This window comes from Liolophura sinensis, chromosome 1, assembly GCF_032854445.1.
Source record: "Liolophura sinensis isolate JHLJ2023 chromosome 1, CUHK_Ljap_v2, whole genome shotgun sequence".
Taxonomy (NCBI): Eukaryota; Metazoa; Mollusca; class Polyplacophora; order Chitonida; family Chitonidae; genus Liolophura; species Liolophura sinensis.
In genome coordinates this window covers 47,057,633-47,073,287 of record NC_088295.1, presented here as the reverse complement: position 1 = coordinate 47,073,287, position 15,655 = coordinate 47,057,633, and the positions used below count along the sequence as shown (strand labels likewise).

At 39.8% G+C, this 15,655-nt stretch overlaps 1 protein-coding gene across 1 annotated transcript; it reads right to left on the bottom strand.

The window, feature by feature from the left end:
- Window positions 1-5,701: 5,701 nt before the first annotated feature.
- Window positions 5,702-13,802, bottom strand: LOC135461470 (G1/S-specific cyclin-D2-like). Its single transcript, XM_064738591.1, has 6 exons — window positions 13,401-13,802; window positions 12,242-12,457; window positions 11,064-11,223; window positions 7,679-7,809; window positions 7,272-7,331; window positions 5,702-5,890 (listed from the first exon to the last, which is right to left on the bottom strand). The coding sequence occupies exons 1-6, from the start codon at window positions 13,599-13,601 to the stop codon at window positions 5,702-5,704; spliced, it is 957 nt and encodes a 318-aa protein (XP_064594661.1). The 5' UTR covers window positions 13,602-13,802.
- Between the last annotated feature and the right edge of the window lie 1,853 nt (window positions 13,803-15,655).

The following is a 15,655-nucleotide window of genomic DNA, read 5'->3' as shown; positions in this document are numbered from 1 at the left end:
AACCATTGTCCAAGTCAGTATTACTTATATCCATAGCTAAATTTTATTTATTTATTTGATTGGTGTTTTACGCCGTACTCAAGAATATTTCACTTATACGACGTCGGCCAGCATTATGGCTGGGAGGAAACCAGACAGAGCCCGGGGGAAACCCACGACCATCCGCAGTTTGCTGGCAGACCTTCCCACTTACTGCCGGAGAGGAAGGCAGCATGAGCTGCATTGGTGAGAGGCCTCTGGGTCATTACGCTGTGCTAGCGCACTAACCAACTGAGCCACAGAGGCCCCTTCACAGCTATGGCTCCTAGTCTAATAATTATTCAGCTCTGTCATAACTTCATCTAGGATAACTGTGATACTGATACGTTATCTTGAGTTTTCTGTACAAAAGTAGTGTGAGCATGATTTGCCCTTTGGGCTTCTGGGGAACTAGGTGTCCTCTTTGAAGAGCACTTGACTTCCAACAATGTGGTATGTAGGCCTGTATTTTTGCAAGAGAATTGTGTGAATGAAGTGCTAAAGGTTGGTGGTTTTAACTGATTCCTCCGCACATAAAGCTGACTGCCGTTGTGTACGTGGAAATTCTTCAATAGAGAATTATGCAACAACGAAATAAATAATTAAATAAGTACATGTATTGCTTTTCAAGGCTTTTGAGGTGGAACTAGTAAAATTTTAACCTAGAAGGTTTACACATTAACACAATGATAAAAAGTTTGGCATCAGGACTGGATTGTGAATGTTGGCATCGCCTTCAAGCCCAGGCATTGAATCTTGTGACAGCATCTGATTGGTTTCGTTTTGTTGTAATTGACTGTTGATATCCACAAACCTTGGCGTTGTACTAGAAACTGAACATAAAGCTTCAGAGAAAACCTGTGAAATACCATCTCACCAACTGAGGCGTAAATTGAAACCCATGCACAAACCCTCCCGGCACAGCCCACACAATAGCCAGATTAAACCAACCATCAACAAGAGATAGGTCAACCACAGGATAGTTCAAGTTATGCAATCAGTTTGAACGTCCAGGGCTGGAGCTGTGACCACCGCGATCTCTGTTGTGTTTGCGTTGAAATCAATCCTATGAGGATATGCGAGCGGGACAGGTTCAGTGCTCCTGTGTGTTGGCTGAATTGTTCTCATCCCTTCCTGCTCTCCTCAAAAGAACAGCCTGGAATGTCTTCAGAATTCCATCTCCGTAGTGGATGTTTGGAGAGGATGTTACCAAACATGGCCCCCCACCCCCATCAACGATCTGTTGTCAGCTTTGCGAAGGACCTTTGGAGAACACAAGCATTGTTGCAATGCTTCGTCCCATGGTATCTCTTGCAGCGTCTTGAACAACTTCACACATTAGGTATTTTGAAGGCTGTGTAAACTGTAATGTGCTTGTATACCAAAATAATGCTAATTGTGTTCGTTATTATTTTGGTTTCCAAGAGATGAAGTCTATGCACATTTTTTCATTGATGCAATCAGATGTTAGCCCAGTGTACACTTGTGCAGCAAGGAGGAAACCAAATTATAGTTGGATGAAACTTGCAAAACTGGATTTTGGTTACCAAGAAATACAGCTGACAGTGCAAATTTTTTTCATTGATACACTTCTGCAGAATCTCATGCTGCCTTCCTCTGGCCGTATGTGGGAAGGTCTGTCACCAGCCTGCGGATGGTCGTGGGTTTCCTCCCAGGCTCTGCCCAGTTTCCTCCCACCATAATGCTGGCAGCCATTGTATAAGTGAAATATTCTTGAATACGGTGTAAAACACGAAGCAAATAAATTCTGCAGAATCGATTGCGGAGGAAAGTCAATTGTGATGGAAACTTAAATTATGTTTGTGGAACTTTGCACAGCAAGTATATTTCATTTGTTCCCACTTTGTTGACTGGTCACTGAATTCTGGAGAAACCTAGAAAGAATTTGAAAGGTTTTTCTAAGTTTCATTCAGAGAGGAAATCCTGATATTAAAAAAACTCATTCTGGAATTAAATTGTTACAAAGTTTTTCAACCAGTATCAATAATGGCAATCATCAATAAAGTTTTTTTTTTTTTTTTTATCAAGTTTATTCACAAAGAATGTCAGATGGCAGTAAAAACTCTAGAGGTAATACATTTCAGACCGCAGTATGGTCGAATGCATAGGGTCACCTAGAATGGCAGCCACTGCTTGCACATTTAGAAGTGACAATGAAAAAAAAAAATGAAACAAAAAATAAAGAAAAAAAATTAATAATAATAACAATGTAATGATTTATCACATGATTTGTTTGGATTATTAGCATTTGAACAGCTTCTGCTGAAAATGCTTTCTATAATGGTGACACTACTTACAAGACAGCCACGTCACACTTGTACAAACTCCTTCTAGTTGGCATATATACACATCTCACAGTCTTTCATCAGCAATTACAAACATTCTTATTTCATTCACATTGTCTTCAGATGTTCTTTTTTTTATTATTATCATTTCCTTGCTTCTTTTTATTTTTCCCTTTTAAATCAATGTGCACACTTGCACACTTTCAACCTATCAAACTGCTGAGTTTGGTCATCAACATGGATTCGCATCATTTAGCACCGGTGTTCTATCGCACACAGACGAGTAACACGTGAAAAAAAAAAACCCATAAAAATGGAGAAAAAAAAATGAACATAAAACAAATAACACGTTGTCTGTGTGCGCTTAAGTCCTTATCACATTAGCACTCAATACATGTTATTATTTGAAATAAAACAAAACTAAAGACTAAATCAAGCCAGAGCATCACAGACATTATCTCCCTTTCTTTTACGATACATCATCAGAAAAGGTCAGTTGAAATGAACGCCACCAACTACGAGACAGTGAGACAATGGTATCAGCACAGGCTCCTCGTACTGCCTACAGTACATTATACCAGTACTGCACAGCAACACTTTTGAGACAAGACAGCAAAAAAAAAAAAAAAAAAAACAGAGAGACATGGTACTGGGAGTGCTTCTCAACAGTGTTGGTAACACCAGTATCACTGTATCAGGTTTTATGTAAGACAGCAGCCAATCCTTGTTCTCTGTTTTGTATTATCACATTAAACATGGTCTGAGGTACATTTCTTTCTCATTAAGTCACATATTCCCATCACTCACAGTTGCATTGATTGAAATATCAAAAAAAAAGTTCATTCGGCTTGGTTGGTTTCCACATTTGGTTTCTCATAAGGTTGGTTATACATGATGATAATGGTTGGGGGCGGTTAAAACCTCTCGTATATATGGACAAGCACAGTGTTACTTTTGTACTGGGCAGTCAAAAACCAATCTTCATTGATCAGGGTTTGTGGTTATAAAATGGAGAACAGCATCCCGAAAAACAGTGAATACTCTACGCGGCTCTGAATAATATATTAGATTTCCCTGCTCGGAAGCTGTTCAAGGCAATTAATGGTGCTCAAAAAGTAACTGCAAAAATGTACAATCATTTCATTAGACAATTTTCTGTCAAACCAATTACTACAATAATTCTGAGGCTGACCTTTTCTTGTTTTAAGCCTGCTTGAAATTCAATCGTATATATTCGTTCATTAGTTCAACTATAGCAACAAAATAAATACAGTTTGACAGTGAGAAGTAATGGTCTTGAATGCTTGGTTCATTAACATAAAGGTAAATAATAAAACTTAAATGCAAAGCTATTTATACTATAAACACTTAAATAGCAGTATCTACAAATTGCAGTAGTCTCAAGATGGCCGGTCTTGTCTGGAACCAATTCCAGAAAGGACCAGCAAAAGTTTTTTTTATCACAAATTCTACCCCTTAAGATGAGTCCTCAAAAACAGTTCATTTTGACAGACACTTCTTCAGTATTCTATAAACGAGCCTCTGAGGTAGACAATCTCTACAAGTTTGTCCCGTTCAAGTAAAAAAAAAAAAACATAAAATAATGAAAAAAGGAAGGTAATCATTGCTTTGGAACAGACAAAATATTCAATTTTGTCACCAAGAAGTGAGTTTAGAATGAAGAACTTCATAGTCTGTGAGGTAGATATGCACACTTCATCAGACCCGAGGAAACTAATTACTAATTGAGGTGATCATGTTGCTGTCCACTAATTAATATAATTAATTATAAAATTTTGCATTGTTTGCACTTTGGAATTCTTATAATTAATTTTCACGTTTGTAGCTCCTGTCTTCAAGAGCGATGTGTGACAATTGACACTCGGAGAGAAAATCAACATCGCTAAAATCTTTAAAATTTGCATTCATGTGAATCAACAGACAGCGTTTTTTTTTTTACACTGAGTTAACAGCATGGTTAATTTCTTTTTACGTAAAAAGCATTTCATGGCTCTTCAAATTCATAATTAACACATACTTGAATGTCAAAATTAGGTCAGAAGAAAGGCTCTTGGCTAAGAAAAGATAAACCAGTGCTCTGAATGGGAAAGGATGTACAAGTGATAATAACTGCAATGTGTTCAAGTCTTGTCTTGGAGGGGGGAATGCAAGAGGCTAGCTTGCCAAACACAAAAGCTCTCAGATTCCTTGCATATTTGCAGAGCACATGTAAAGGGGTCTAGAACATGGGCTCTGAAGTTTGACTTGGGCTCAAGTGCCTTTGTACAATGCTGGTGAAGGTAAAGATCAGGGCACACCATCCAATCATGCAGTCACACACCAATTCGCCAGTTAACGTTGTTGTGGAAACATGGTCAAATGAACGTTTAATGTACAGAGAGGCTTTTTGCATTTTCTCACGGTATGTATATTTCACATCAATTCAGATCCTAATGAGCGTAGGCTTAATGAAACAAGTATTCTTATAATTTTGATAAAATATGGATTAAATTTCATGATTTCAGGGTAGATGGGTTTTAAAAATTGTAGATGTTTTTTTTTTCATGAATTATTATTACAAAATATGATAAAGGGTGGGCACAATTTAAATGCAAAGCACCAGAGGAAAGTTTTAAACTTCCATTGATGTCTGTTAAAAATTTTGATGAATTCTCCCTAAAATATCTATGAACTCTATAAAAATATAAAACATTCAGGTTTCTTCACCACAATGTGTAACCTTGATGATAGAACGGTCATTTTTATGACCTTGATTATGGGAGCATGATTGTGTCTTGAAGTATCAAAAAAATGGTCTAGGAAATTTTGAAATGGATGAGATAACAGTAGCAATGCTTTGATACAACAAATAAACCTCTTTCAATGCATAACAACTTTTATGATCGTTATCAAAAATAGTCTTCGGCAGTATAAAAAACTTAATACCATTTTGTAAGCAGCCTTTTTTCTTTAAAAAAAAAAAAAAATTGGGTCCCACTATCAGTTAATGCAGAATTTGGTCCCGTTTTCAAGTGCAGCAGCCTTTATCTGGAACAGTGTTACCAATCGATGCCTGCGGATGTTGCGACTGCACTGAGCAGCTGAGTTGCAAGCAGAGCGGTGACAGCAAGCAGTACCCGCAAAGTGAAGCAAGTCACTCGTATAGGCAGTAGCCGCCGAGGGGGTGCCTGGTGACAGCGCTGGGCCAACAGCGTTTCGTAGAGTCCGGAAGCCTTCTTTGAACACAGTTCATCTTGGTTGCATAATCAAAAAGCTGATTTGCGTCTTCCCTTCGGGTTCGCCCTACAAACTCTTGAAACAGCTGTACTCGAACAATTGCTTGGACGAACCAGAGTGTCCCGGTTCAATATGAACTGTTAAGAGTCAGTAGTGAATATCACGAACGTCTGTAGGTGTTGTTGGTTGCTGGGGTTGGGAATCCTGTTTGGCGACAATCCCTCTTGTTGAGACACCTCTTGCGAACTGACCTGTGAAGACTGGTGTGAACTGCTGGACAGGTTTGACGTCAGTGCCTGTTCAATTTGTTCTGACACGCCGTAAATAGTCTATAGAAAAAGTAGACAAAAAACACTTTATGAACAATGTCTTGTTTAACTCAAAAATTGTATGAGCAATGTGCTATTCAACTTTGTTACCAAGTGGTAATCAGTCTGAAATGGTAATCAAAAAACACTACATACCAGGCAACCAAATTATGAGGTAAACAAGAAACCTGTCAAACTGAATGGTCCACAAATTGAAACATCAAATTAATACAGTAACAAGCTACAATACAGCATAACGTAACAATGGGAAACAACAGAAACCAGAAACTTATGCCGAACAAACCAAATTTGTCATGTTATTCACTACCATTTTGTTTTGCTTTTTTAAACACTCTATTAGTGTATAGACCAGCCTGGTTTCAATACAGCAAGAAGCAGGCTGGGTGAGAAGGGCCTAAAAGTTGTGGGTAGGAGATGGGGATTTCTGAACTCTCATCAGCTCCCAGACCCCAAGGATCAGATTTCAATCCTGAGCCAGTGACCCCAGACTAATTTACTTGATAGGGGAATTCTAATGACCCTAGCCATAGCAGGGGTCTCCCTTAATCTAATCACTTCTTACTTCCGCCCTTTTACACTCTAGCTGATGGACAGTTGCAAGAATCAGGCGGCAGTGGTTTTTGGAGGTTGCCCATACAAAGAGACCTCTGTGCAGAGCAGAGGCTTAGCTGCTTATTTTACAAACAGGATCCTCCTAATGTAGAGGGCAGCTACTGGGTGGCAGGGTGCCGGGAGGAGAGGTTCAGGGGCTGGCCAAACATGGAGGGGAGAAGAGTGGGCAATGACACCCACTGGTAACCTGATAGCCACACATTACACCTTTTAACTGCAAGACACTTTTAACACAACTCTATGTCTTAATCATTAAAGGGCTGGCATGTAAACGCCTACACAGATCATGACGAAACTGAGGGGGGAAGCTGGTAGTGGCACAGCACAAAGGGGGGTCCTACTTTTTGAAATGGCTGAAATATATGCACACCTTAATTACAGATTAAGTGCACATTACAAGATCTCAACGTGCGATAACTGCAGATCTGTTACAAATCTACAAAACACAGATCAGATGAACTCCATTCAGTGCTGGGGAGACCCCTGGGAAAATGTGCCACAGTGAGTTAACATTGTGATCTGCTGCAGGGCATCATGTCATCATATGAAATAAAAATTTGCAGATTCTTGGTAAATAACTTTGTGCAGAACCTAAAACTTGTGCCATTGCTGGAGAGGCACACACTATATAATAAAGTTGAGTGACACATTTTTCTAGCCTCGGCAAATTAACACCAGCAAAGAGCAATTCAGGATGTCTCCCTCACTTAATAACCCTTGAGAGAATCTGGGTAGCCCAAGAGGATTCCATTAAAAGATGGAACAGTACCATTCCATCAACCCCAATTCCAGTGGACGGCCCTGCGGGAGGGGCACCCAAATCAAGCACCTGTTAAGACAAACCACTGACTTGGGGCATCAGAAGTCAAGTGCTTTCATTTCTTGATTCAGGGCTAAGCGCTTCAGATGCACACAGCTTTCAAAGTTAAATGTTTTAACTTATGTTAACATGATTCACGTTAACCACCATGCAGCTAGCACAGCGCATGATGCAAATACTGCTACAAACTCGCCCAGACAACTTTCAGCCACGCAAACACTTTTAAAAGTCACAACACGGATGTTTTGCAAACTGAGAGGTTCTGCGCACTTCTTGTACCTAATAAGCTATGGCTAATAACCAGCTATTGACAGACAGATCTAAACTGTTGGAAACAAAAAGGTACATATACTTACAATTTCTATGCCTGTAATCTGCTGTAACCACTGCAGTACTTGTGACGGTGATCCGCACGACAAGCCATGCGCCGCCGCCCCCACGCTACCGGCCGCAATCATAGACGGAGTGTACATCATGAAGGTGTGGTCTGAAAGGACGAAAAGACAACGAGGCTTTAAAAACAAGTTAACTACTAGCCCGCCAGACTTTCTCAGCCGTCTATGCCTCCACAGACATCTTGGTCTAATTCCTGACCTAGATAAAGACAGCCAGAATGCTGAGAATCGCACTGACCTCAAGTTGACCCCATTTCTATAAAATTAACAGTCAGTTTTCTTTTCAGCTATTCACTTCACGCCTACCCCTGGCAACTGCTATAAGCTTTAGGATTCTCATTCCCTGTATGTCCCGCGCATTCACCTATTTTTTTTTCAATGGCACATGACACCCAAAGAAATGAGAGCAAGTAGAAAAGTTGTCTTTTTACGACCAAGGTGAAGGAGGGAACTCTGAAAAGGGAGGAAGTGAGCCCCCTATAAGAAGGATATAAGGTTTGTAAGACCAACAGCAGAGCTCAAATAAAGCCACTAAAAAAAGATCATGAAAGTGTGCACTTTTTTATATACACTTATACATACAGTCTGCATGAGGTATTATCTGTGACTGTGTTAAGTTTTATATGCTAAGAAAAGAACCAGATAAAGAAAATGTACCCAGAAAACCCAGAATTTTCGTGAATAAATCCATGGCACGTAATACAGGCCACAAATGATCTTCAGTCGAAATCTATTCAAACGAGCTAAAATTTTCTTTGAAACAATTTGAGCTGAATATTATTATCTTTCTGATCTCTTGAACTTCAGCCAAAATCTTAGGGACTTTTAAATTCATATGCAGTCCTTTTCGAGGAAGCAATCGAGGACTTGTGAGGCTATGGTGCTATACAATGTTATGACCCAACTTTACACTAAGATATTATCTTATATTCTGAGTTACTGATTTAGAAACGTGTTCCACAAGTACAAGTGAAAAAAAAAAAAACATAATAATACTATGATCACCTTATAATATTAAATTCTAAACGGATTAACTGTTTCATAATATGACCAATGTTAATAATAGTAACATCGCATACCTAATACATATTCATGAGGCTTAAATAATGCCATGCTGCTATAATGGAACTTAGTGTCTTATGACTTATGTGCCAAGACAGAAGACCAGCTGCCCATCACCCAGTTATCCAGGGGTGACTAAAGGATGGGCTTGAAAGGGGAAACACCTACATTGTGCTAAAGACTGGAAGGGGGGAGCAAAAGCCCTTCATCAACTCGGAGTAGACGTTCGACACAATAGGTATCACCAGGGCAAGAGGCAGATGTTCAGATGTTCGCGTGTGGCTCAGACTTTGAACAATACAGGAACGTGCCATTTACTCCAGATAAAAACACAAGTTTATTGTGTGGCCAGTGTATAGGCACGAGACTTGAAATGACTCCACTTTGTAAAAGAACCTTTACTAGACATCTGCTGTTCAACACATCATTTTTTCTTTTAATCTTTTTTTTTTCTGTAGAGAACCGAAATTTGATGAGACCTATTATGAAGACTGCTGAGGTCAGATTTACCTTTTCTCCCCCAGCCACCTGCTGTGGGGTGACCTCATCCTCTAGTCTAGGTCACAGTGGTAATAAAACAGCCGACCTCTGCCCAGAAGCTTTACACTTCTTTAACAAACCCTTCTGATGAGCTTCGCATATTAGTACAATGAAAGTCAACAACAGAACTTTATTTGAAGCTCAATCAAAAACATTAGCCGCCTATCACTTACATTATCACTCACAAATAAAGCTAGACTTAGTAAGCCTCGTAACTTGTCATATTAAATCATATAATGTGAAGAGGAGAAAATAGAAAAATTACTATACGTAGAAAGAATAGGAGATACTCAGCTATTTACGACTTTGCACAAATAAAAATCTTGGGTCAACAGTTTTACATTGTGTACTACTGCACGCCACCTCAAGTTGTTAAGTACTAAGTCAACCGACACGTAAAGCCAGTGCACAAAGTTAAAACAATACAGCTCTTAATTAATTCGCATTCCAATGCCTCGCGAAATCTTAGTGATCCATCTCATCCGCTATAATTTAGGTCAGCTCAAACCACATTCCATGGCTAGCCAAGCTCAGGTTTTAAGCCATCCTACACCAGCTGTTAGCAACAAGAGCAAACAAACTTAACTCTGAACAACACCTTATTAATTACTTCTTTGTACACTGGAAAATGTACTACCCTAACTAGTTTACTAATTTATTTTTTTTATAGATATTTATTTTCTTATTTTCAGAATAAGAAATTTAACTTCTTGTAACTTTATCACAAATTTTTTTTTCAATTAGTTCCAGTGTTTTATTTTAATTAGATGTTATTCATTTATTATGCATATTAAATCAATTATAACTGTATTGAATTTTTATCATAAGTAACCCCTGCCTGAACACAGCATGAGAGAGATATTATTATATGTTAAGGTATAACTGGGTAGTTGGGCCAAGCAACGAATTCGAGACAATGAGGTCCAAGGGAGCTAACTCTAGGTGGCCACACACGTGGCTCTCCGACAGCCTTTCATTCATTCATTCAACGGGCCACATACCCCGAAAGCCACAGCGGGAAGTGGGGGTCCACTTGCTGCTCTTATGAACACATACACTAAGCCCGGAAACACATCCCACCCTAATCTAAGACAATAAATACTCTGTGGGGCATCTCTATAGACTATATTCAAACTGATAACTGATTTAGCCAAGGCTTTGACACGTTAGCAGCCATATCTTGACTTGGCCTTATAATTTTATCAATGATTTTTATAGGGAGAGTTTGATTTTCGCAAATGCTTTGGTAAACTGGAGGCTTAACATTTCGAAGCTACGGCACTCTTAAGCTAGTTACAGTCGCCATGGATTAAACCGAAAGCGCAAATGACATAACCCAAACCACATCATACTGAGACTATGGGTTGACCTGTTATGATTTCTTGTGACTTGCCACACCCCTTGTGTTTACGGATTACTGAGGCCAAACAGGAAATTCAACCATAAACAATCCAAGCTAGCTCTAATTTCTTCTTGTTTACCATCAATGGTAGCAGTGTCGCAGACAAACTTATGAAAAAGGATGGAGCGGGTGAATGACTTCTGTAATATAAAACTCTACCGAATAACTCTATAAATAGCCTTTTACTTGAATTATTTCACAACATCAACCGACATGTAAATTATTTCACAGACCTAAAATGCAAAACGGCGAGATCTGGTAGTAGTAAACATGCTTAAAAACTGTATCAACTACATTTATATCAAAAGCAAAGCAAAGATAAAAATAAAGGTTAGAACTTACCGGTACAACAAAGGGCTATAAATGTCTGTGCATGTCTCTTCATTGCTTCTTTCTTGTGCTTGTCGAACGGAAGTCTGTGTAAAATTTGTCCGAGAAAATCGTGAGGCGTGACAGCCGATAAGTCCCATTTCAATTTATTCAGAAGTACCGATTCCATTTCCTGCAAGACAAAAGAAAATTGGTGTAAGTTAAGTATGTCAGACCTACACAAGACTGCAGCACGGTAGGTTGAGTCTGGGATTAACCTCATTCAAGCACACCTTATCCGAAGTTGGAGGCGCCTATGTACTGAAAGCAGTTATCGAGAAGTGTTGTGAACACCCACGGTGATCGGACTGTCCGGTTACGGGCTCGAAAACAGCGATGCGGCCAGGCGGAAAAGTCAACTCGACCAGGCAGGCAAACACTGACTGAACACGCCGTTGTTGCCATAGACTTCTTCGGCCAGAACATTTAGCCTTGCCGAGTGCCTCCCACAAAACGTGTTATCTACACCAAAACAGAATAGCTACACTTTCAGTGTATTCTGTTGCAGGCGTTATCTACAAGCGAAATTATGTAAACACAGGAAAGTCAAATTAACTAAGGACCTGCGACTGAAGCGACCACGATGGGAAAAGAGCTATCGGAAACGTCCTGGCCGGCCGAGTGGCCTGCGTCCGGCGGATCAGCTCATGCGGCAAGCCGGTGAACCGCCGAGCGACAGGCACCTGTTGAAAGTCGTGTAGGCCTGCTGGCATGCAGGCGGGCGTGAATTCCAGATATTCAGAGAAATCAATAATGCTGAAAACCGCGATATTCTACCTTCAAACCGTTACAGAATGATGTGGTGCAATGCAAGTTCGTCAGATGCTTCATTTATACACTAATTTAATTTCTCACGTTGCCGAGAGAAACTCAATATACAAAGCCCATATATGCCATATTAATGTTTGTTCTAACTTCTAAGCGAAAGTAAATTAAATCCCACCCCAAACCACACCCCTTTCCAACGGCAGGCCTTATTTTTTGCAGATAGGCAACAATGTTGAGTTGTGACTTTGTTAGCTTCCTCCAGGTGCCTCGCAACACGCACCGAATAACCCGCCAAAAGCGAAAGGGGTGGAGGGGAAATAATTATTAAATTACAAAAGATCGACTTAGAGAAGAAACAAAAATGATAAAATATGTAGGCCTACCATTAATTCTCTTGGATGAATTGAATTGTCGGTATATATGACCAACTTCTCGGCTGTCAGAGGCAATGTCTGTTTTAACTTGGATGCCAAGAACATGCAAGATGCTCCCAGTAACTGTAGTCTGCTCCTATGTACATCTCGAAGTGAAAGAAATCTGTCTAAATAATTCATGGATAATGGAAACACCTCCTCTTCGCACCTTTGCTCTTCACATACCTACAATGAAAAAGAAAACTCCTCTCAATCAGTCATCTAAAAAATATAGCATACAGAACTCTATAGGTCTGCAACATAGGCGTGTATGTATATGTTTGTTGACAAGTTTTAAGGACATGAACAAGTCCCTTAACCTTGTAGAAATACCGAAATTATGCCGTTTAGAAAGTTTGAAACTCGAAATAAAGCAAAAAGAAAAAACGAGTGGGTGTCTTGTCGGTATGTTGCAGCCAGGAAATCTCTTCGTCCCAAATACATATGGATGATCCCTCCCAGTACCCATGACTTCCCCAAAAGCGCGCCAAAGTTTTTTCATGCGTTCACATCCTAAAATTTGTAAATATCTCGAGAACAAAATAAAATTCCCTCAAGCTACATGATAAAATCGCTGTAACATCATTCCCAGAAGAGATCGCAAAAGTTTACAAGTAAATTGCACCAGTACTTTTCGGGAAATCAGAGTTTAGGTGAAGACACCCCCAGTAAATATGTGACCTTTTTCACCATCCCGACACCATCCAGGGAGAGTTCGAATTTTTTTTAATATCACACGAATAAGTAAAAAATGGTATTTAATGGGAAGAGAAATACCATTTCCATCGATTCATGGGAAAAAAGTGACAAGAAGAGAAACATAAACGGCCAGAAATCGAGTCTTCTTGGCAGTCTAGGCAGCGCACATCTGGTGCATTGGTGACAACATGGCTGCCAGCCCCATCACTGCTTAAAGTAGAGCGCCTGCATATTTGCCTTTCGCATAACATTTTCGCTCAAACAGAGGTCCCCTAAGACTTGCAGTCAGTCGAGATAAGTCGTCTGTAAATTATTTCTCGACTAATCCCAACACATAACGATCCGATGACAACATATATCAAACTTTAACCACCCCTGTAAAAACGGAGGGGAATGAATGAATGAAAGTGCCTGTCACAGCTTTACGTACCTCTAGCATCCACTGCGCTACCATCCGCCTCATGTAAGGTTTTATGTCCGTTTGCACACAACTGAAGTAAGAGGGAGTAGGCAGATATCTATCCTCGGTTGTCAACAAATTATGAAGCACTCGGTCATCTTTTATAAGGACCGGGTCTTCATATGCCCGAGGAATTCGGTTCGATTCGTAACACATCAACTCAACAGCCATTCTGTCTTATATTAATAAGTTAGAATCTGCTCGTCGAATCAGCCTAGCTTGCACTGGGCAGCGATTGAACAGGGTAAAATCTCCTCGTAGAAATGGACAGTAGTGGAATTCCGAAAGACGATGTCTCCAGTGGCAGTTGGTGATTATATATATATAGTACTTGGTATGGCCGTCACAACTGCTAACAAGCGTTTAACTCACTCGACGTTAACACCACAGCTCGCTTCGGCCAACAGCCTCTGCCGAGTGCTCTTCTCAGCTTATATTTATGCTCCGCACTTCTCAATGAACCAGCTGGGGCTATTAACATAGGAATGCGCATGCGCCTGCTCGATTTTGATTGACAGGGGACGTGTCCACAGTACGAGATTGAACATCTTCACATCGCTTTTTGCATAAAATTGAGAATGAGGGGCAAAATTTTTAAGCCACACTGTAAACTTAAGGCATGCATTTTATAATGCACCATTAAAAGATTGGAAATTATGTGATTATTATCTCATTTTTCCCACTTTCTTTTGCACCGATCCTCACCGTGAAGTTGTCAAGCGAAAATACTTGCATATTCATGAGGATTTGATTGGCATTTTCGTAAACAAAAGACATTCCTTCAGTGCCGACTATAAGACTTACGTACATGACTTTTCCATCATATATTTCCACCACCAAGTTCGTTGGAAATCTTTTAACAGACTCGTCACTTGAATGATAACAAATCCACATTTCTCTTCTTCAGTCTAGAGTACAGCTTAAAACACTGAAAAATACCCAAAGTTAACGGTAGATCTACACGACGTTCACTTTACCGTAAAATCTAAATGAGATCTCTGAATGTTACGGCCGTGACTACAAAGAAGATACAACAGACTTACATATAATATGCCATAATAAAATAAATATTCCTGCTTATAAATACCTATTTTTCGCATTATTTCCCGTAGTCATTCATCACAGATTATGACTGACCATATAATGCGTGTTTGTAAGTAATATTTGTTGAGGTAAACAATGCTTTTTGGGGGATTATTCGAACAAGGAACTATGCTGTCGGGTTGCCGAGCTCCGATTCTATTTTTAGCAAAATTGGGGCGATTTCGGTCTGCAGCCAATAAGGTGGAGCCACAACTTGAATGAATCTCAAGATATAAGGCCCGCCTATTCCCGGTTGAAATCCCGCCCAGAGAAGCAAGTTTACAATCGGATGGTGTCGGACCAGTGACTGGTCGTCACAAGCTGCACGTGAAAGCATGTGTAGGAATGGAACGGCAACGACTGTGTCGGAATGACAACTGTTAAAAACGCGTATTGTAGTAACTAAAATGTTATTGGTTTTATCTTGTGTACATTATTGTCTCAAACTTGTTCGTTTTTCTTTCAACTGGTAAATTAATCTGTGATCCAGACTTCATGGACGAAAGGATTTAAAGTGAAAGCACAAGGCCGGTACAAAATGTTGCAAATGATGGAAATTGAAACAATGGTTGCAACTGGGTTTACTCGGTGCTTTCTGTCGAATCGGCGGTTTCAAGATCTCCAGTCGCTTACAGCAACGACACGTGCTGTTAAAAAATAAATAAATAAATAAACAAAAAAAAACAGATTTGTTAAAATGTGTAGCTTTTGATAGCTGCAACAATTTGTACTCCATGTTTTGCAGATAAAACAGTCTACTTACACAACTATGTATACTTTGTACATGTGGTAGCTAACGTGCTCGAGTGTGGTGGTGCGTAACAGACATGTAATTGTAGTTGGGTGGGGAAGAGGGTGGGTCCGGTTGAAATTTGCGGTGAGGGTGGGGGTGGTTGGGATGAATTTCAAGGACCGTTAGAAACTTTTTGTTAAAGAATCAGAACGTCTCAACAGATGAGAGATTGATGAAAAACATGGAGATTCACTTGAACCTGCGTGTATTTATGAGGATCATGACATTTTTCGTAAACTTCTAAAATCATGTCCGAGAGGAATCACTGTTCCTTTTCGGCAACAGCTGTCTTTCTGTCATTCATTCAAAAACATACTAAAACACACGAATATGATTACAAAGACTAATT

Bases quoted from the DNA above. Each gene is read 5' to 3' on its own strand.
- LOC135461470 (XM_064738591.1), bottom strand. From the start codon at position 13,601: ATGGCTGTTGAGTTGATGTGTTACGAATCGAACCGAATTCCTCGGGCA. The intron at 7,810-11,063 runs GTAAGTTCTAAC...TCGTCCTTTCAG, and splicing joins TATAGCCCTTTGTTGTACCG to ACCACACCTTCATGATGTAC. The intron at 7,332-7,678 runs GTAAGTATATGT...TTGTCTTAACAG, and splicing joins AGATTACAGGCATAGAAATT to GTGCTTGATTTGGGTGCCCC.